Here is a 22215-nt window from a genome sequence, read left to right on the forward strand (position 1 = left end):
GTTCCGCCAATTGAGTTATATAAAATGGAACTTATATATATGTGAAAACGGAATGTTTTTTATGTCCTAGCTCTGGAAAAAACACAAAAGCGGTGTTGAGTTGCGCCGCTTAAAATGCATATAACAACATGAAATTAATCGGAAAGTATTGTATAATCTGAATGAACTGGGCAATGTCGTACGTAAATTCTATCACTATTTTTTTCTAAAATAAACTGTAAGAGGCAAATGGAGTCATTAACCAATAAAAATATAAATATCTAAAGCATTTTTTATGTTATAATATGTACTCGTGTATTTAATATTGGTGTAATTTCAGCTTCAAGACGAGTAAAGGCGTCGGATACACGGCTCACTTCGTCGGCAACTGCCTCGTACTGACCTCCATGAAAGTTCGGGGCAAAGGTTTTCAACATTGCGTCAAATATGAATTTCAACCTAGAAGGTAAGTTCCTTTCCAGTAAGATTTTTTTTAAATCCTCTCATTGCTTCCTTATTCTCCCTCATGAAAGTAAATATCAAATTTCAGGTTCCTACACTGTCAACATATACAGATGATGTTGTATAATGCATGTGATATTACATATCACATACATTATAAAATATCAAATAATGACATATAATAATAAAATAATTATGGCATATAATTAGGTCTTTAAAAAATTGTATACCACTTAAGATGTTTCAGTTTTTTAAAGTTAATTATTAAAGAAAAAGCATTTAAAAACGCGCGACTTTTTTAATTTAACTAAAATATTTTCTTAAGAGTGTTGGAATGTTTTATCAAATATTTTAGTCTAGTAAAGCTTTGCAATACAATTTTATAAAAAATTAAAAATGAAGTTGAAAAAAAACCTATATGTATCAAAGGTATAACCAGAATAAAGCTGACCTATTGAACTTCAAAACAAAAAAAATAGTTCGGGTAAAATTACTTCTATTCTGAGAACAAATTGCAAAAGTCAATCAGAAAGAGTGTTTTATTTTTTTTCTTTTTGTTCCTATATTGCTTTTTAAAAAATATAACTGTAAATATTAATAATTCATATTTTTACTTCCAAGACACTAATTACATTTTTAACCAAATTAAAAACCGAAGTTATTAGTTTGATATGTTTATGTGATATTATTAGAATTAGTTAATATTTAATAATAAATAAATTTCGTAATTGGTGTCACCACAAATTTCTCGGAAACTAAAGGTCATAATCGAGATGATCCTTTTTCATTTAAATCAAGGTTATTCCAATTAGGTCCAGTAATTGCTTAAATAGTTTTGATATATATCCATTAATTTCAAGAGGTGACTAAGTCGGTTTAATTTTTTTTATTGTGATTAAACATGTATTTGTGAATTTACTGTGATATATGTGTCTATTATTATAGTAATAAAAGGTTAATAATTAAATATTGATTATCAGATGGTACGCGATAGCAGTAGTATACATATACAACAGATGGACGAAGAGCGAGATCAAGTGCTTGGTGAACGGTCAATTGGCGTCGAGCACGGAAATGGCCTGGTTCGTCTCCACGAATGATGTAAGTTACTTATAACTTGAGGGTACTTCAGTTAAGGGATTTTAAGATGATGATGATTTTGAGACTTAAGATTGTTTTTTGTAAGTTGCTTAAAAGGCCCTCGATTGATTTTAGGTGCGACAGGTGGTGGTTTCAAAAATGGGAGGAAATAATTTATATGACAAAATATACATTGTCATAGTAAACATAGTGACAATCATACGATAGGAACGAGAAATAAAGATAAGATTGTTACTCCAAGTTTTCGCCTCCAAAAAGTTAATAAATCTTTTATGGGTCTGAGCATACGTGTATATAATAAAATTCCACAGTATATTCTAGATTTGCCACTTCCGAAATTTAAAATATCAGTAAAAAAAATTCTGACAAGTAAAGTTTATTACACTGTTCAAGAATACTTAGAGGACAAACATGTATGGAATTAATGTCTATTGAATGTAATGCAGGATAGCTGCCAACTAATGTAATAAATTGTACCATTGATTTTGAAAAGAGCAACTGTTGAGTTTCTTGCCGGCTCTTCTCAGCAGACCTTCCGAACCGGTGGTAGCTTTTTGTTCATATGTTCATTCGATGATTCAAAAGTGCTTATTATAAGTTTATTTGAATAAAGAAAAAAAAATCTTTCAATATCGTGAAGGTGTTGTGGTAGATATGGGTCATAATGATGATGCCTGTAGGTTCTATTCCCGGTCGTTAAAACAAGATATACAGAAAAAGGAGGGACGTATCACTAAGTTCTTTAAAATACGTTGTATAGTATGTATAAAAATAAATTAAGGAACAAATACAAATGAAATATCCAACAAAACTTATAAAACTATTCTAGTTATTCAAATATGACTGCCGTTAAGCTCTATTTAAACGAAGCTTACAAACGCAAAAAAAAACTAAGAAACGCCTTCCAAGGAATAAGTTATCCTTAAACTTTCTTGAAGTACCAGGCGATTATAACCGAGAAGGAGCTCCATCTGCTCAATCAATTATTTAGTTAGCAAGGGGCGGCCCTACAGCTACCACTCAGCGTGAACGTTAAACGTTTTTTTTTTTTTTTGCTTTGCTTTTATTTTAACCTGTTTAGTGATGTTTGAAAAGGATAGGGATATTTGATTTTTGATATTGCGTATTGTTGGTTTAGTTACTCAAACGTATTATTTATCTACTCTTCCAGTTGTAGTTTCTATATAAGTAGAAAAAAGTAGCAATGTCACGTTCCAATTATAGTATTGAATTCATTTAACTTATTCATTGAAAAATAGTTTATATATTTCTTTAAGCTAAGCTTAATTGAACTACATTTTATATGTTCATTTTGTGCATACAATATATAAAGTAAATGTATTTATTCATTCACAAATTACAAAGTAAAGTGTAAAGTTTTCCGCACATGGCAGGGCTGATTGAAGCTAGTGTTAAGAAACTCCGTTCCCCAGTCTTCCGTTCTCCATTTGCCGATGCTCGAGGTTGCGAGGAGGCGTGTTGAGTGGCGCTTTGGCTAGTGCGATTTAACACTATATATTTTTGTCTCACTGGAACAGAGAAATACAATACTACGTGATATTTATTTTTTTATTAATTAATTTCTCTGCTTTTTATTCATATCTCTGCTTTTTTTGGTGAAAATTATTTATTTAAATATTTTTATTTCTTATAATTTATTTAAATATTTAAATAATTTCAAGCAATCCACGATTACAGTTTATGGATTAGATATGATCTAAATTATACGTTAGTAAAGTTAAATACATAACATAAGTAAAGTATGATATGTAATATACATTCTTTTTATTGTATTTATTATATTTGAATTTATGTAATAAATCTTCATACATTGTTTGAGTTAATTTGACTTTGTTTAAAGTTATGTTTTAGCTGATCGTTTTTTTAAAGTTCGTTCTTTCACCCCGAGTAAATTTCAATACACTATTGACGTAGGGGATGCAACCGTGCGTATGAATATTCAAAGCTTTCAGCGTGGTCACGTCCGCATACGGTTTATTAAATTTTTTATACGATCCTATATAAAATTCTCAAATAGCCGAAATTTACTGAAATAGCAATGAAAGTGATAGTTTAGTTTAAATTGTTTCAATATAGTGCAACCGTAGCTCTGACTACCAAGCTAGGGATAGAGCGTGAAATTAAGTAAGTAATGTAGTTTATATTTTTGTACATATCTATCTACGGATACATATATTTACATGGTTGAATGCAGTTATCGCTTCGCGCATCTCAGGGACTACTAGTTCCAATTGAAAATCTTCTATTGTATTCTATAATTTATCGAGGAAGGCTATTGGATAAATTAAATTACGTTTTATTTAACTGAATAGTGGCAGAGTAATATACTCTCGACTCCACTACACTCTCCGTGTGTCTTAGAAACATCTCATATGTAATATATAGAAAATGTTTTTGTCACTAGGTTCCCTCCTCCTACCCTGTTATGCGAGCAAAAATGTGATGCAGTGTAAAATATAAATATAGCCAGAATCAATCAGACGGTACTATTTCGATCTTAATATTCTGTTAATGACGTTTCTCCAATACAAGTGACTACGGGTCCTGCCATTGTTTTAAAGCTCATTAGTACTATCGCTCTGTATCTTACAAAATCTAAGATTATATTGAAGAACCCGAGAATCCATTTACCATAATAAATTATCTCCCCTCGCATACTGAATCATTCCCCTGGAGACAGAATCTTGGCATGCCTCGGCCGTAAATAGGAATTTACATAGAATTACACCAAGAATTGTCAGTCAGGACGTGTACCATGGTATAATATAGCGCCTTAGTAATTAAATTATAGTCAAAGAAAAACATTTTACATTTTGTGTAATTCTCTACATAAATCTCTAAAGTATTTATTAAAATTTTCTAAAATTTACGGAAATAGCTGAAAATACATGTAAATAACAAATTCAAAGTTAAGATACTTCGGTCCACACCTTCCGCCGAATTTTGGAGATATTGCTTGTTGAGTGGCGCAGCTCAACGCCGCGCTTAATTATTTAATCTGCTCGAGTGGGAATCGAACCCACAACCTGTCGCGTCGACAGTCACACGCCTGTGCCCCAGCGCCACGACTGGCCTCACTGAGAGTACAGAGTAAAAAAAAAAAACAAGCAGACGGTCGCACCCAAAGCGTAAATAGCATAATGTAAACAAATAGACAGCGAGCTAATTTGTACTGTTTAATATTTCGCCGTTGTTGGTACAAAGAGGAGCTCTCTGCAGTAACTCGGTTGGCACTTGCCACTTTGAGGCGCTTATTGCGTTCCCTGCATTATTCACTTCCTTAAACATCTTGATGACTTCGTCAGATGCCTTAAACATTGTTTGTGTCCTTATCAATTTGCTTTTGTAGTTTATAAATAACTTAGAAAATAGCCGTTTAGCATCTTATAAAGTGTTTTTCCTCAGTAAGAAGTCCACATTGTTTATCCAAGGGGCACGGATTCGAATCCCGCTACATACAAAAGTTTAATATTTTTTCTCCAATATTTTCATAAATAGGTATTATATTATTTATTCGCCATATAATTTTCAACCGCAACTTGCCTCGTTAAAAAAACAAAAAAATCAAAATATTAAATACTTCATTCCTCCGAGTGAAAATGGAATTCACAATACTCGTGTTTACAGTGAGTCGCACACTTGTGCTCCTGCGCCACGGCGGGCTCATTTATTATATTTTATCGACAAAACACAACAAATATTGTTAAGACTCACTTTGTTTAACTAATAAAATATTGAACTATTTGAAAAGAACCTGAATGTAAAGAAAGTCCTTCAGTACCGTGAATTTTATTTATTGTGCACATTTCTCTGTCTTTAGTGTATTCTCCCATCACAACATTACACGCTAATCTCTCATTAAAGAGGAGCTCGTTTACTTTATACTTTGTCTCGGAACACTACTTAGGGGGACTTACATTTTATGACAAGGAAAAACAACTTTTACTCAACTCCAACTTTGTTCGGACGGAATTTTTTAAATAAAATATGAGTTTTATAATGTAGCGGACAGTTGTTGTCTTTTATGTTACAGCTGTGAAACTTTCGAGCTTTCAAGCTTTTTTCAATTTACAGTTCCTTATAAATTATCTGCTACTAACGGTTGGCTTCCGCCACTGGTCATGCAATGCGTTTGCTTATACTTAACGTGAAAAAAAGGATTACTTTTTTACAAAATTTGGTCTGCTTCTCAATCTACTGTTAGTTACGGTGTATTTTATACTTACAATATAAGCTTTTGTCTCATTGAATGAAATTTTGACGTAAAACCATTACGACACTTGTCCAGATATACCGGATCATTGTTATTATTAAATGTTGCCATAAATTTATTGTATGTGTTTTGTCGTAGCCCTTCGACAAATGCTACATCGGTGCGACAGCGGAGCTCGACGAAGAGAGAGTATTCTGCGGTCAGATGGCGGCCATCTACCTGTTCGGTGAAGCGCTCACGACGCACCAAATATGCGCTATGCACAGACTTGGGCCTGGATATAAGGTAACCTTGGTTATTATTCGTTAAACTACATAATATTGATAAAAAATAATAAGTGACAATTGACATTTTGTTTTATATTTGAAGTAAAAGTAAAAGTGTTAAGAATTTCTTAATAATAATATTTAACTTTTAATTGAAAGATTGTGAGCTATTAATTTTAATGATTTAAATCTTAATAAAAACTTGAATGTGTTTCTGAATTTGTTTCCTGCTAACAATGGACAGAGTCAGTTCCGTTTCGACAACGAATGCAACATCAGTTTGCCGGAGAACCACAAACGGGTGAGCGAGACCGCTCCCAAGCTTGACGCTCCCCTTGAGCCCCATGAACCCCATGAACCTCCTGAACCCAATAACCTTCCCATTGATACCGAATCTGAACCTGTACCTATTGAACCCGCTTCGCAAGAAGAAGTACCAAGCAATCAAGAAGTAGTAGTAAAGGAGGACTCCACGCCGCGCGGCCGTCGCATGGCGGACGAGGCGCGCGAGGTGGCCGCGGCGCATGCCTCCCTGCTCGTAGATATCGAAGCATGCAAGCGTGTAAGCATGCCGCGCCGCCCGCTCCTTTCTATGTGTATTTAATATTTGTGGCTTATTTTGTGTTTTTTTTTTTGTTTTAGTGGGTTTGGTAAAGTAGGTTTTTTTTGTTGAAAATGTTGGAAAATTAAAAAAAAAAAAAAAAAAAAAAATGGGTCTAAATTTAGTTTAACTGAATTTTAAGAAACATATAGAAATTTTTACGTAGCAGGATGTGAATGGCTAGAGAAATTTAGTATATGTAGATTCAAATATTGCTAAGTCATTTTTTTTATATCAAATCTCAGTAGACTAGCTGATATTTGTGATTTATTATCAGTGAATTGCGAATTTCTTAAGTTATATATTAAAATGATATCAAAAAAAAAAAACCTATACTTTACCAACCAACACCACCCAGCACTCGTCACGCGTTTTGTTTATAACACCATATAGCATTTGTGTTTGTGTGGTGCCAGGGTCAGTTTCGGTTCGACGGCGAAGCTCGCATCCCGCTACCTACCTCGGAAACACGAGTGGACAAATATGGCGATCTTTTACATGATCCTACGCAAAATATTCATGATGTAAGATAGATAATGATATTTCTAATAGATAACATGGGTCTGGGAAGGAAACGTTTTAAATTAACAGGTTGAACGCGGAATCATAATATATCTCCACTAATATTATAAGTTCCTGGTACTTTAATTGAATGCTATAAGCATGAGTAGCGTTAAAACATGTTTTTGTTATCTATCGTACTTACAGGATGCATGCAATTTACTTACTTAACAAGAATAATTTAAAAAAAAATAACAATTTAATTATGTAAGTTATAAGAAGGTTATAAAAAAAGGTTATCTTGTGACATTATCAGCAATTATCAGCTTCACGCTGTATGCTGTATAAAGAAAGCAGAGCCTAGTGTTAGAACACTCCGTTCCCCATGCACTGCCCAATTTCTCAAATATTGTATGGGGCAACTCAACAATGCGCTTTGTCTTCTTACTTTCCAGGGTTCCTACAGGTACATTTAATGTCATAAGTCAATCAGGGTATTGTATAAAAGTTGTCACTTCACACTCACACTTTTTTTATTCGTACTCGTAACTATTACTATGTTGGATTGACTCTCTTCATCATAAATGTGACGAAATTACCTTCAACAATACAGGGTCAAATTATCTTATGATAATTTATTCTTCGTATCTTATGATAATTGGTTGGTCAGAGTGAACTTCTGATGAACCTCAGACTAGCGAATTGGTATCATTTATACACCGAATACTTATCTTATCGAGATTATAAGGATTTTGTGTAAGAAAGTGCTTTTGTAATTAAGTCTTAAGATAAATAAGTCACCATTCTGAGGCGCATTAAAAACAACAATGGCCAGCGAAAGGAACAAAGACGCCTTTGAAGTTAATCCGACTGTAGCGCGACAATTGTACGAAAATTGTTTTGTTATTTTACATCGGCTTGGATTCACGGACAGCCCGATTTTTTTATATAATTAATTTTGAAGCATCAGCTAGAACTTGGCAAAAACTAAAATAATTTATATACCCATGCCTAAAAGTAGCGTCTAGCATTTTGTAAGAAAGTCTCAAAAATGAGAAACTTTGATCTATTTCATACATAATACATAAGAGAACAGGTTTTCAGAGCATGAGTTGAAAGTCTGAACATTCCAAACATGTCCCACGTATCGTGATCTTGACTGAGATGAACAATGCTGAACACTTTTAAACTAATTTGTTTCACCAAGAACCAGTTTTAGACTGCCATTTGTTAGTCGCACTTGGTCTCGAAACAACGCTTTTACAAAAGTTATCTACTGTCTTACTTTCACCCTACAAGTTTGTGTACAAAGAAGAGGATTCCGGAGATTTGGAAGGCTTAATAAATAATTCTGGTGATAACAAATACAATTCATTAAGAAATGTTTGGGTAGCGTAAAATTAATTTGAAGTCGTGAACAATTTTAATATGTCTCTTCGAATGAGTTTTGAAAATTTTGGGTTATATTATACTCGACAAAACACAAAAGATTTCCCATTCCCCAAGTTTTACTTCACATATGAACGATTTCTAAAGCAGCAATTCAATGTCAAAGTACTCGTGTCTACAGTTAATAAAATGCTTATTATAATAAAAAATGTGATATTAAACATAATAATACATCCTGTACTCATTTCAGATATATTAAGAATCACTGTTACATTAGGTACTATTTCACAATTATTATTTTTTGTTTTTATTCGTCTAATTTCTTAACCTTTATCAAATTTCCTTAATAGTCACCGACTTGTAGAATTTAATATATAAGTTTATCACTCTTACGACTGCTATGCGTAATTAGTACATGCAAGTAGTACAGGATGCAACTTTATGTATGTGAAAGTCATTTCAGCCGCAAAGTCTCGTTTCATCTCAACCGACGACGCGTAATTACTGATCCACGGAAACCAACTTCCTTGACGACGTTCCTTTCGCGATGTCATCTTTGTAAGAGGTTACATATGAAGAACGAAGTCCTCAATATTTTATTGTTAATTGCTATCTTAGTCCTTATTGTCATATACATAGAGGCCATAATGTAAATCACATTATTTCGATGAAATTCATAGCGTACAGTACGTTGTCAGGGTTTAAATGGGGCAGAAAAGGTTTTATTATAAAGTGTAGGAGACGCATAGAGAGGTTTGAAGTGCTTGTTGGTAATATTCTGAAATTTGAGAGCAGAGATTTGCTCATATATTGTCATATATTAACGGGAGGAATTGTGTATCATTTTGAAGTGATAGTAGCTAAAAGAAATCATTACTTAAAGTAACCTTTTTACTATAATAAATTGTTATGCATGGAATAATTCTGTCCTTGTTTTGTCTCTTTGAAATGAGTTGTAGTCGTAGAATGGGAAAATTTACGAATATATTAAGATTATTTTTCTATATAAAATTCCTAATTATGCTCCACATGATCCCATTTATAGGTTATTTATAAACGGAGTGTTTAATACAGGCTTTTTTAAACTAACCTGGCCTTTTGAAGCCAACGAAATTTTCCGTGAGCTTAATATTTATTTACAAAGAAAGAAAATATTCATACTCGCCCCAATATACAATTTGAGGAAAAAATCTCAAAAGTCTCCTTTTGTTTCTCGAAATAGACATTTCCGTATACATTAGAGACGTAAAAGAAAGCTTTCTTTTTCCTTTGGTGACGTATTAGACCCCTCGAGGGAAGATCCTTGATTGAAGGCTGTACGACGACTGAAATATTCAGGGCCCGCAGTGTACTCAACAACGGCGACCGTCTTAATATTTAAAATGTCCCAGTGTTACAATTTTTCTAATTTACTACGGCGGAGTTTACTTTGTCTAAACATTTTTATTAGATTTTAATTTCTCTATAATATAATAAAAGTGGTTTAGTTTAACTTATTTTACTAGTATTTTGTAAGTAAACAAAGAAAATCAACTATAATATCCAATTTTACTGTGTCACCACAACGTTATATGTATTTTGTTTATCATAAACATCCAGCGAATTAAAATACTTATTTAGCATATATTTAAAAAGGAATTCATCACAATGAACTAATTTAAAGTTAAGAAGATGATTCGTACGGTAATTTATTCTCGAAGTTTGTTTCCAATCTGCCGTCAACTGTTTTTCGATTGGACGGAATTATCATTATAACTTTCCTAATTGAATTTTAAAAATTAATTACTACGAAAATGAATTTCGGGGTTTTCGGAACTCATCTCTCGTCGAGCATGTGATCCTTGTAACCTCGACAGCCTCATGAATATTACCTCGACTTATTTAAATTTAATTTAATTTGGGCTAAATTAAAATATTAATACGTACCCACCTACTGATGCATTATTCTGACTTCTGTATTACTTTGTCCGCTTACTCGAGGGTTGATAAAACATAGGGTCGTGCTCCTTCTTCATTAATAATACATTAATAATGATTATTTTGTTTCTTTATATATCTTTTTTCAATTCCACGCTCTGTTTCATCACCAGAGTAAAGAATTGAAAATATTAAATATTTCATTCCCCTGAGTAGGGATCCCCACAACCGTTGAGTTTACAACACACGCTTGTGACCCTGCGCTACGACGGGTACATCCCTCGGACTCCTTTGTTAATACCAGAAAATAATTTCGTTCGAGACGTTAATTATACCTTGCAGACCCTATCATAAAGTAACCTTCGACTGCGACATATCTCTATACATAACCGTTACATGTTCGAATCTTATTGAGGGGATATTTGTAAGGACTTGTTTAGTTGGTAAACTATGGAATGGGTTTTCTTTATTTGAACGGGAAATGGAGAATAGAGTTACTTGATAATATATATTATAATCTCTTTACTTTTAACCTAAATTGCTATAGCAATTTTATTTATAGTTGGTAAATTAAAATTATACTGTTACTTTTTATGTTAATTGACATAAATTATTTGAAAAGTAAATTGTAAAATCCAGTATATTTTAAGTTAATGCGGCAAAAGCTCGCTAAAAAGTTTCTGAGATCCAGTAAAACTATGTAAACTGTAGACTGTAGATGTAGAGTCACACGCTCACACGTACATGTGTCTGCCGCGTCGCTAGGAAATGCCAACATTATGCACCAGAACGAATCTTATGTGCTGCGGATATGAATGCGGGGATTTGAACACATTATTGGTTCAATTTGTTTTAGAAGCGGGGACTTAGTCGTGATTTGACAAAAAAATAGTTTTTAGTTTGTATATTTGGATGTGTTTTTTTCGAAATATAGCGTGTACCAGAGCGAGGAAATGAACACAATTCATTCCGCCAAATGGAATCGAACCCGTGGACTGTCGTAATACTAGGTTCTCTTTACAGACCATTTTATACGCAGGATACGGCGTGAAAATTTAAAATATAAAAAAAATATATACCTTGTCGTGCTTAGAATTATTGTTATAGTCGTGCTTAGAGCGAATCCTTAGATAAGTTTTCACATTGGATTTTGTAAAATTACAAACAACATTTCCAAATTTTAAACTTACGATTCGGTAATAGCGGGAGTAATGAATTCCTGCGAGCTTTATAGAGGTAAACGTGTGTTTTAGAACTTTGATATAATTATTTTAGAGTACTTTAGGTAGTGAATATTATTTATAACGTTTACAATATTGGCGCCGTGGGGCAGTGTCTATAAATACGAACGATTGTCGTTTCGTTCACATGTAAATTAAATATTTTAATTTCCCCGCATTGGTGACACGAATTGTACAGCGCTGAATTCTGCAAAATTTAATGAAAGTTTTGTCTATACACACGTCTCGTTTGAAGTAATATCATAAATATATATAAACTAGTTGATATCATACAGCTTTTTTTTTAATAAAAATCATTTATATCTTGCCTTTGTGCTTAGTTTCGCTAACTTTTTAGTACTTCAGTATGTTTTATCATTCAACTTTGAATCGCCGGTATAACTTTTAACTCAGTATGAAACTCTTCAACCGTGCAACCACAATATACTCCAACTTATAAAGTTTCGAGTATGTTTCCAACTTTTATATGTAGGTGTTCCTGTAATCTCGATGCGAAACTATCTCTTTAGATGATAAGGTGTGATGTACATTGTTAGTGTGGGGTATAGCCTTTTCTTTTATTAGGTCGAACTATAACTATCTAACATTGTAAATATGTAATCAAATCTAGCAAATTTGTAATAATTGTATTATCATGAAACTTTTCAGTTGTACGTTGCTAAGGTGAGAATACAATAATATGGTGTCGTCTGTTGTACCTTATACATGTAAAGAGGTAAAAAAGACTCACCGCTTCACGTTCACCGCTTTCCACTCTTTCACAATATTAGGGATATTATGCATTGAATATTAGGATGTAAAATCTCCCCGGCCGACACTTATTCCATATGGAAATCGAAGCCACAACCTCCGCATTTACAGTCAAATAATTGCTAAGCTGCGTTAAGATGATGTCAATGATGCTAGTATATATTTTCTTGTCTGAATAAACTACTCTTCAGTATTCAGAAACCATATTTTATTATAAACTTTATATAAATAAATAGAAAAGCAAGTCATTTCAACGTATTCTCAGTATTTCATATTATATTATTTCAGTACAAAAGTCTGTTGAATACCGAGAATATTTCAGCAATTTCATTCTTCCAGTTTCCTATTTCATGTCCTAATAACTTGCAGTTACATAATAGTAATTCCTGGAATATAGAAGAAAATTGTCATTTTATACTTTTATAACTTTTCTTAACTATTTTTTTTTCCTTTTAATTTTCGTAGTTTGTCTGTCAATCGCTCAGCAACGGAAGAGTTTTATTTAAATAGATAGAAGCTGTTCACGGTGATTTAAAAACCATTTTATTTCAAAATATTTTTATTAGATCAAATTTGTTATAACTTATTGAAACTAAGAATTTAATAACGCGTTCCCATTTAATTAGTTAAAATACACGCACTCTTGAACTGTACCAGCAAAACATAATTTATTAATTTCTCTGTTCTTTCTCCAGCTGTTTAATAATTATACGAACAGTCTAGTACAAACATAAACATTAAACATTATATTCAAGTTTGTACATTTATATTTAATCAAAGCTCTGCATAGTGATTAATTTATTTTAGACTGCAATTACGTTAATGCAAACTATTCTCGTTCATTATTGACCGCAATATGGCGTTTGACTTTCCGATATTTCATTATTATTTTACATTTAAAAGGTTATCATTTTAATATAAATCAATTTAGAATATTAATTATTACGTTTAATTGCATTGCATCAGTGTTTGATTCACAACTAATTTACAAGAGTAAATTAAATATTGTTTTGAAATTAAAAGAAATTGTCAATTTAATCATAATCAGCAATCAAAATTAAATATACTAATAATATATTTAGTTTATATATCAAATTTAAAGACGATGTTTTATCTTTGTAAACATCACAGTATATCTTATATACTTAACTTTCTTCTTTCCAGCTTCTCATTGATATCCTTAGGAATGCAATGCCTCCAGAATTCGGCGGAAAGTGAGGAACGGAGTGTCTTAACACTATGTTTCCTCTGCAATGTATGGGACCCCCCTCCATAAAATTGCAAAATAGACCGTTCCCGTTATAATTATATCAACGATACGCTTCCCTATGGGTTCGATTCCTACTCAGACAAATGAATTATACACTTCCTCGCTCTGATAACCAGACAAAGCATTTAAACACTCGCGAAAAAAATATATTTTGACAACGAGCCTCATATTCCTTATCTTAACATAATAACATTCTAGGTAATGTATTTATATTTATAATGTTAGCATGAAATGTACTTTATCCATTGTATTTTGTTTCCATAACTGTTATGTTCTTTAAACATGTATTTCTTTGTTATTTTTGCATGCAATGGTAATTGGTTTTGGATTTTGAGTGTTTGTTGTCGCTTGTGTGTTTGTGTTTAGCTTGTTTGATTATAAAATAATTCTAATAACATCAATAACGTATTTCTGATAAATTAATCAAATTAATTTATACTAACTTTATAATATGTATTAATAATATTTGTACTTATTGCAGATTTGTAGTAAAATTAGTTGTATTGTGGCTATTAAGCAAGAAAGCTTTCGAGCTTTTTGCGCTTGAACGCTAAGCTAAGTGTTATTAATTGTAATTAAATATTTTATATGATTAAAGTTCATCGATAGATCTCATAAAATACTATATTCGAGTGAAATTAATTTGATAATAATTATCATTAAAGATATTTCATTATTTTTTATTTTATTTATACTTATTTATCCTGCAGGTTCTCTACGATGGTAAATTATCATCGGCCATAGTGTTTATGTACAACCCAGTGGCGACGGACGGTCAACTATGTTTGCAGTCGGCGCCCAAAGGCAACGTCTCTTACTTTGTGCACACGCCGCACGCTCTCATGTTGCAGGTGAGCTCCTCCACACGCATGCTAGCCTGGTAGCTCCCGTTTAAATTGTAGTGTAAATAGTATAACTAGTGTTGTGTGTATGTAATAGAGATGTAATGATGACACAATTTTTTTATTTGAGGAATAATGTGAATAAGGTTAAATTTAAAAAGAAGATCTTTAATTTTTTTAATAAAAATAATACTAAAGTGCATGGTATATCGATCTCTTTCTGTCCCATTATTATTTATTTAACGTAATTGTAATGCGACTGGTACGTCTCTTTCTCTCATGAGATTATATCAGTCAACTCCTGCGCACTCATGCTGTCTTAGTATGCAGTTAATATTTTGTTACAGATATTTAGATTTATTAAAATTATATTTTAAAAAATATTTCTTTCTTCATAATTTTATCTATCTGTCTCGCTCTGATGTAATTACGGAATAGTAACAAACAACCATTGGTAAATGGGGACCTGACCGAAAATTACCTGACCGACCTTACATTCATTCTTATTTATTTATATATTTTTTTATCCTTAATGACACAGAATGCTAAAAGGAAAACACTTAAAACAGATACCACTAATTATTATTTAAAAAAAAATACATTAAATTACATTTTATACAAAACATTCATCTACATTATGTTCGTTCATATCTCTTTGGATATCAGAATTCAAAAGAAAAAAAAACAACATATATAATCAAGCAAAAATTGGTAATTTTGCTTGATTTTATATAAAATATAGTGGGGGTCACTTTTGAACTGACGTGACGCTTCATTCATTGTCGTTACGTATCACAATCTTCTACCCCCTTATGCAGTCCTGGTATACCAGTAATACTTTTTAGATATAACCCCATCTACTTTGTTTCACCTATTTATTATTCGTTTGATACTTGGTCAGATAGGGACAAAAAATCTTGTTAATTGATTGCTATAGTGTAAAGTATGGAAGTAAAACTCTTACATGTATATGATGTCTTAATACTTCGGTAATATTTCATTACGTCTCCCTTTTTCATCTCTTTCACATGTACGTTTCCTAAGTGCGATAGAGAATGAGGAGGGTTTAGTTTTGCGTTATTCTCCGTCCACTTTTATTGTGACATCCTATTTTTTGTCTCTTTCTTTCACATTAGAAAAAGACAAAACATGGATCTATCCGTCTCTAAAGAAATAATAACATCTGTGATGAAATAAGTACTCTTTTTGTTGTATATTTTTCTCTCGTTCTAAAGTATGGTGTTTGTACAGGACAAAAGATATATTGCCTTTGGCTTAAACGATTTTGTGTCCTTTGGCACAAGGTGCTATTAGTCAGCTCTGTTGCACTCATGATATCCTAGTAATCTAGCTGTAATTAGTAAGTAGTGATGTAGTTAGTTAATTTTATTACAGTATGTTAAATGACTGTTCGTACGTATGTGTGTGTGTACTTAGAGTAATTGTAATACTTGTAAAGGAGATTTTAAAAAGAACTCCCTACAATTTATTGTTTCCCAGTACTTTACATAAATTACAATTGAGAAATAAACTTTATTGTTAAAATTAAAATGACTCTCACGACTTACTTTACTTAACACAGATATTTAAAGAATTTAAGAAACATTCTATCAGATCGATAAAATCACCAATCAAATTTGTATTAGCTTTGTATGTGTTTAAGTTCAAGATCATTGTTGCCAGATGAAGTCCTTTCACCATAAGCGGATCAAAAAATAATAATAACAAGGATCCGCCACTTGCTGGTTTCTGATAAGATTCCTGTTTGATTTATTAATCTATCAGTTCATTTTAAATTTAGTTTATACGCTATGAAATACAAACTAAGTAATTGCATACATTTATACAGCTCCTTTTAACCACATCTGCATACTTATGTACTATTTAAAAAACTAACATTCTGTTAAAACTGTACATTCTGTAAATAAGTATACAGAAGAAGAACAATATATTAAAATAACGAGTTTTCGGGTCTCCTTACCCATGTTACCTATAATGATGCAATATACTCGTAAAATAAATTCCCACTATTTCAAAAGATAATACGAACGACATTCTATTCACATCCAATTCGTTTTCGTACACATAAAATTGAGATAATCTTGGGATTTGACTAAGGAAGTGTACGAAACGCCTGTTCATGCGCACTTTGTCACGTCGAAGGAATCAACCCTCCTTTAAAATATTTACTCGAGTTACGAAACGCTTTGATCTGTGATTACTTCCTCGCGAACCTCGCTTATACTTGCCTTCTCAAATGATGTGTGAAACTTTATTAGACTATCATAAAATATTTATCTGATATAATGATATTTTGTAGGTTTATTGTTGTCTTCTTTGATTTATCTCAATTTGCATTATATTATTTATATTGTCCTTATAACGAGTTGTACTGTGTACGCGTTGATTGTCGATTTGATTTTAATTCGAAGGAATAATTTATGTTATTAATATTTGTTTTTTTTTAGTCTAATATGACAAAAATCATTTTACCTGTCACGCAATGTCTTTGATGGGGGTGAATGACATACATTATTACAGCGCTGGCAATAAAAAGTACGGCGTTGAGTTTCGCCGAACTTAAGGGCGGAAACGAGAACGGTGTACCTACCTACCTTGTGGCACTAGATTTGATTGCTTTCTCTGCTGTATTTGAAAAAGCGTGAAGCTGATTTAGCTTACCCTGCATTAGCATATGATCATCGTAAATTCTTATAAGATAAAAGTTTTAATTTTTTGATTATTTGAAGTGAATAGTAATATCAATATTACATTATTTTACTAAATTCTTTTATAAATATTTATTAAATTATTTTACTTTATTGTATAGTTATCATTTCACATGATCATACATATAATATTTTGATGCTTCGGTAAAAATTTTGTGTTGTCCTTGTGAAAAGTAAGGTACTTTCAAGATCTAATAATAGTCACGAATTAACTTTATTTTTATTTATTTTTTACAGGAGGTCAAAGCGGTGATAACACATTCGATTCACAGCGCGCTAAATTCTATAGGTGGTGTGCAAGTCCTATTCCCTCTATTCGCACAGCTCGATCTGCCGCACGACGCGCCGGCTACTGACCCAAAACGAGATCCTATGTTGTGGTATGTTTTAAACATATTAGATAATACATAAATATAGTAAAAGTATTAGTATGCCTTTGATATATGTGGAAACTTAGGTATATTCGGATGGTATAATTTTTGTTTGTGGGTTTTTGGTATTGAATTGCAATGAGTATGGATCTCATAAGAACGATGAAAAATTTAAATGATGCCTTCCTGCCTGATGATCGTATCTATAATAAATGAACAAATAAAGAATGGAGAGATGAGAGAACGTAGGGATTATTTTGTAATACCTACTTATTATCAACATTGAAATATAAAATTAAAAGCTTCGCTTGTATTGTGTTCGTTTTATCAGTCGCTATTATGTAATGCAAATAGAAATCCTATCAGTATGCACACTGCGTACCTAGTTTGTAAAGTTCCACCGCCATACAAAATGATACAGTGACACTCAAAACGAACCCACACTCGCAAGACCAAGTTCACGGAATTAGTTCCATAAAGTAAACTAACAAGCGCTAAAACTACCAAACTAAATCATACAACCGAGTTTAGACGCTAGTTCTAGTCCATTCATTAATATTCCAAGTAGCCAGGGACGCGTAACCCAGCTAAATGCGTTTTCTATGTCGCTGCCTAATCGCTCTTCAAGTTAGCCGACCGTCTCGAGTTGGTCGGATAATAACTAACTCCTCACAACTACTAATTGCCTAGTGTCGACCTCGGTTAGCCGAGTGGATTTATAGGAGAATTTAAAGAGGTTTTAAAGCAGTATCGCCCCATCGGGGAATTACCTTATTTCATTTATGTAAGTAAAGTTTTACAAATATTGATAAAGTGCTATTTTATTGCATGTTATTTTAATGTGCTTAAAAAAGTTAAAATGTCATTAATAATATTAAAGGATTTATTGCTATAATAAAATTACATTGAGGTATATAATATTACTATTTTCATGCTGATAAGATTGAAAATAAAATGAATCGATCGATCGAATCAATTCGATTTCGTTCACTATATCGTTATTCAAGTTTAAGAACCTTTTAAAACCTAACTAACTAAAAACAGGGTTAGAGAGAATTTTGTGTTGAGAATTCAAAACATAGTGTGTTGAGTGACAACGCCGCGCTTACAACACATGATATCATATTAAATGAGTTATAATAAATATACGCAGAGGACAGAGGTATTATTTTAATTTATTGCAATTAGAGAATTAGGGTAGGGAATCTATTCATTATTTTTATTTGTTACTGTGTGGAAATAACATTAATAATAATTTATTCTATTTACTGTGCAAATGTACTTTACATCACTTAACATAGTAGCGGTAAACAAACATCCGAATCAAGTTCTCAAACTTTAATTAATCTGTGTCATGTCAGATTGGAGATACTGTTTGTATATCTACGAGTATATAGTTATAATGCCAATAATATACTTGTAGAAAATTATACGCTGAATATTATGTTTAATTTTATGTGATTACACAAATATGTATAGGCTGTAGTAGGTACCTATATAGAAGAGAATATTAAGGTAATTTTCATTTCCTGTTCGAGTAGGTTCCGCCGTTGAATTAATAAGCTGTATAAAGTAGGAACTAAGTGAAGATAGTAACAATACGAATTGATACACAGTACGTAAAATAAGTTGTTAAATAATAAAAAATGGTAATTTATCCAAAACTCAATCAAGATTCCACAGATTATAAAATATAATAAACATAATACTTAATGTTATAACCACATAACATGTATCTCTAAACACAGCAAAATCAAGGATAAACAATCAATTTCATAAATACCGACATTTTCTATCCGATACAAAGTCACATGGGGCGGCCGAGATTAAATTTATGTGGAGCGACGTCTCATATCGTTTACGTTTACATACTAAATATAATGGCGGTGGGTTTCAGGGCGATTAGATGCTCAACTATCTAAGATGGAACCGTTCGGTCATTATTGTATAGACTCAAGGGATATACTCGTATACTATGTGTATAGATAGATATGGAAGTGTTAAATGTGGGAAGTGATTTAGTAAATTCGATGCTTAAGTAATTTTGTGGATTTGTGAGGATAAATCTACGTAATATATTTTTTTATGGTTTTTAAATAAAATGTATAATTAAGTCGGTACATATAAATTTTAGGAATCGAGTGATGCTTTCTTTACTCTTTGTTAATTTAAAAACATTTCATATATGGTAATACAGGTAGTCGTGGCGTAGCGTGTGCGTGAAATCGTGACGATTGTGGGTTCGATTCCTACCTAGAGAAATGAATTGCATATTTCGTATTTTTATTTCTTCGCTTTGGTGACATGAAAAACCAATCCACTCAACTCGCAATATCTTAAAAATTAGGCGAAGAATAGGGAACGGAGTATCCTAAGTATACCTGTTTTTCCTTATGTGACATTTGTCACGCAACTCTTAGTTATTTCCATTTAATGAAGGGGTTGAAGCCACAGGCAAAATTAAGTATAATATACCTCTGAAGTTCTGATTGTACCAATTAGTTAAGCTTAACTAACTTCAATAGTATCTTAACTATAATTGACACAAGTTAGTGCTTGAATAACTAGATTTATATTATAAGTTAAATATAACTTTAAGTTAAACATATATTACGTTAATTTCATTGGTTTGAAGTTTGTCAGATCATTACGGATATTACAAAAACGTATCCGTTCAGCAGCTTCTGAGATTAACCAGGATAAACAGAAAAACAGACGGACAGATAAAATTTTTAAAAATGTTTGTTTATATTTTACTATATGGACTTGGAAAAACCATAGTTATATTGAAATTATAGACAGACACTTCAATTTTTACTCTGGTAGATAAAACGCAGCATATCGTGTTTTGTTGTCGATGTCGATGTTTCGAAAACTAGGCGGAGTGTCTTAACACTAGGTTCCCCCTATCTTCCCTTTCATATCCGGGAAAAGCGTGCTGCTGAAGCTGCTAGAATGGAAATGTTTCCACTGTAAATATAATAGACTAATGACAGATCGACAATAATTTCATCTGAAGGTAACTAGTACGGCATTAAAGGGAGGATAAGCAAGTTATTGCTCGAGAGCCCTTGTCGTAATGCTTAACGACGCGGTTAATGTCTACGTACTTGTGGAGTTGACGATAATGTGCTGAGACGTGGTTTAAACTGAATTTACTATGAACTGCTAGTAAATAAATGTTTTATTGATTACTCTCTGAAAGCATAATACTAATAAATAGCAATTACTTTTAAATACAAAAGGTGTATTGTATAAAATATATTGGATTTTCGTGTAGTTTAGTACTATATGGGTTACATTCTTCTAATGTAAAATTTAGACAGTTTCAAGAAATATAGTTGAAAGAAATAAAGCTCATTTATTTATGTTATATACGTATATTTTAATAATGTTCTAGCGAAATTGTGCTATCAACTTTATTAAAGACGATAAATAAATAAATAATAATGATGGTAAAAATATCATAATTTTTCTTGGCTAATAAGCTCTTCTCTACTTTGCTAGTGCAAAATTATTTAATAGAATAAATATTTAAAATCTTTATAAATATTTTATTCTTCTTCTATCTTTTTTTATTGTTTTTTCCAGCTCCAAGCTTCTCGGTTTCGTCTGTTCCCTGGTGGAATCTTGTAGTACAGTACAACAACATATGCTGCAATGCCGCGGATTTCTGGTTATATCTCACATGCTGCAACGGTGTGGAAGGGATCATCTTACACCGGACACTCTAGCTTCTTTCCTACACCTGACAAAACACCTGGTGACCTGTTGTTCACCTAATTCTGATTTGCTCCTTAAACAGGTATGATTAATGAAGAAATTTACATAAGACATGTTTATAATGTTTTTTTTACATTACAAATAAAAAAAATCGGATATTTTATTTATTTTTACATATTTTTTTTAATATAACTCGTCGTATACAACTGTACAGTGTACATTATATCCAAGCTATGCGTGAACGCGGCAGGGCTTGCTCGGAATTAGAAGTGTAAATTCACATTAAGTACCTAGAAATATTAATTTGCGATCAAAACTCTGCCTTCCCGTAATTTCGCGTAACGGGCGACCGCAGTATTGCGTCGTAAATAACAAGTACCTAATGGCGCCCCGAGAATTTGTTCCAGATTATGCGATTAATTATCATTTTATCACAGATATATTCACGAAAAATCTTGTTAGTGTATTATTAATCACGTTTTACATTTAGTTTTCATTGAAAATGCTGTTTTTTGTGTTTTTTTTAATATCCACGTGGATATTCGTCAGAGATCTACACTTAATTATGCCTAATGACTTTCGCAAATGGAAGTTATTATTAAAATATACACACCCAGACGAGAAAATTTGTTAAGTTTGTGACTAAGACAACAACAAAGCTAACTCTTGGTATCTTACTCATCCAAATTGATGACATATACACTAAATACAATGTAAAATACTGTATAATACAATAAAGATATTTATTATATTGAATTTTAAATTGTATTTAGAAATTAGTTTTTCAATCTAATAATTTTTATAAGTAAATATATTATTAGTATTGTAAACAAATCTTT

At 32.0% G+C, this 22215-nt stretch overlaps 1 protein-coding gene across 17 annotated transcripts in view; it reads left to right on the forward strand.

The window, feature by feature from the left end:
• Nucleotides 1-22215, forward strand: part of rg (A kinase anchor protein rugose) — a 424034-nt gene that overhangs the window by 236648 nt on the left and 165171 nt on the right. For 12 of the 17 annotated variants that reach the window (XM_085196877.1, XM_085196889.1, XM_085196873.1 and 9 more), the window contains 7 exons: nt 320-445; nt 1422-1542; nt 5915-6061; nt 6287-6604; nt 14422-14562; nt 17520-17662; nt 21245-21458. In XM_085196877.1, coding sequence (XP_085053003.1) covers nt 320-445; nt 1422-1542; nt 5915-6061; nt 6287-6604; nt 14422-14562; nt 17520-17662; nt 21245-21458 — 1210 coding nt within the window. Of the gene's footprint in view, nt 1-319; nt 446-1421; nt 1543-5914; nt 6062-6286; nt 6605-7059; nt 7168-14421; nt 14563-17519; nt 17663-21244; nt 21459-22215 lie in introns of all 17 variants that reach the window. The other 5 variants (XM_085196885.1, XM_085196884.1, XM_085196881.1 and 2 more) reach the window with 3 other exon arrangements.

Source organism: Heliconius melpomene, chromosome 13 (genome assembly GCF_056956725.1).
Source record: "Heliconius melpomene rosina isolate 202511_hmr_F chromosome 13, ASM5695672v1, whole genome shotgun sequence".
Taxonomy (NCBI): Eukaryota; Metazoa; Arthropoda; class Insecta; order Lepidoptera; family Nymphalidae; genus Heliconius; species Heliconius melpomene.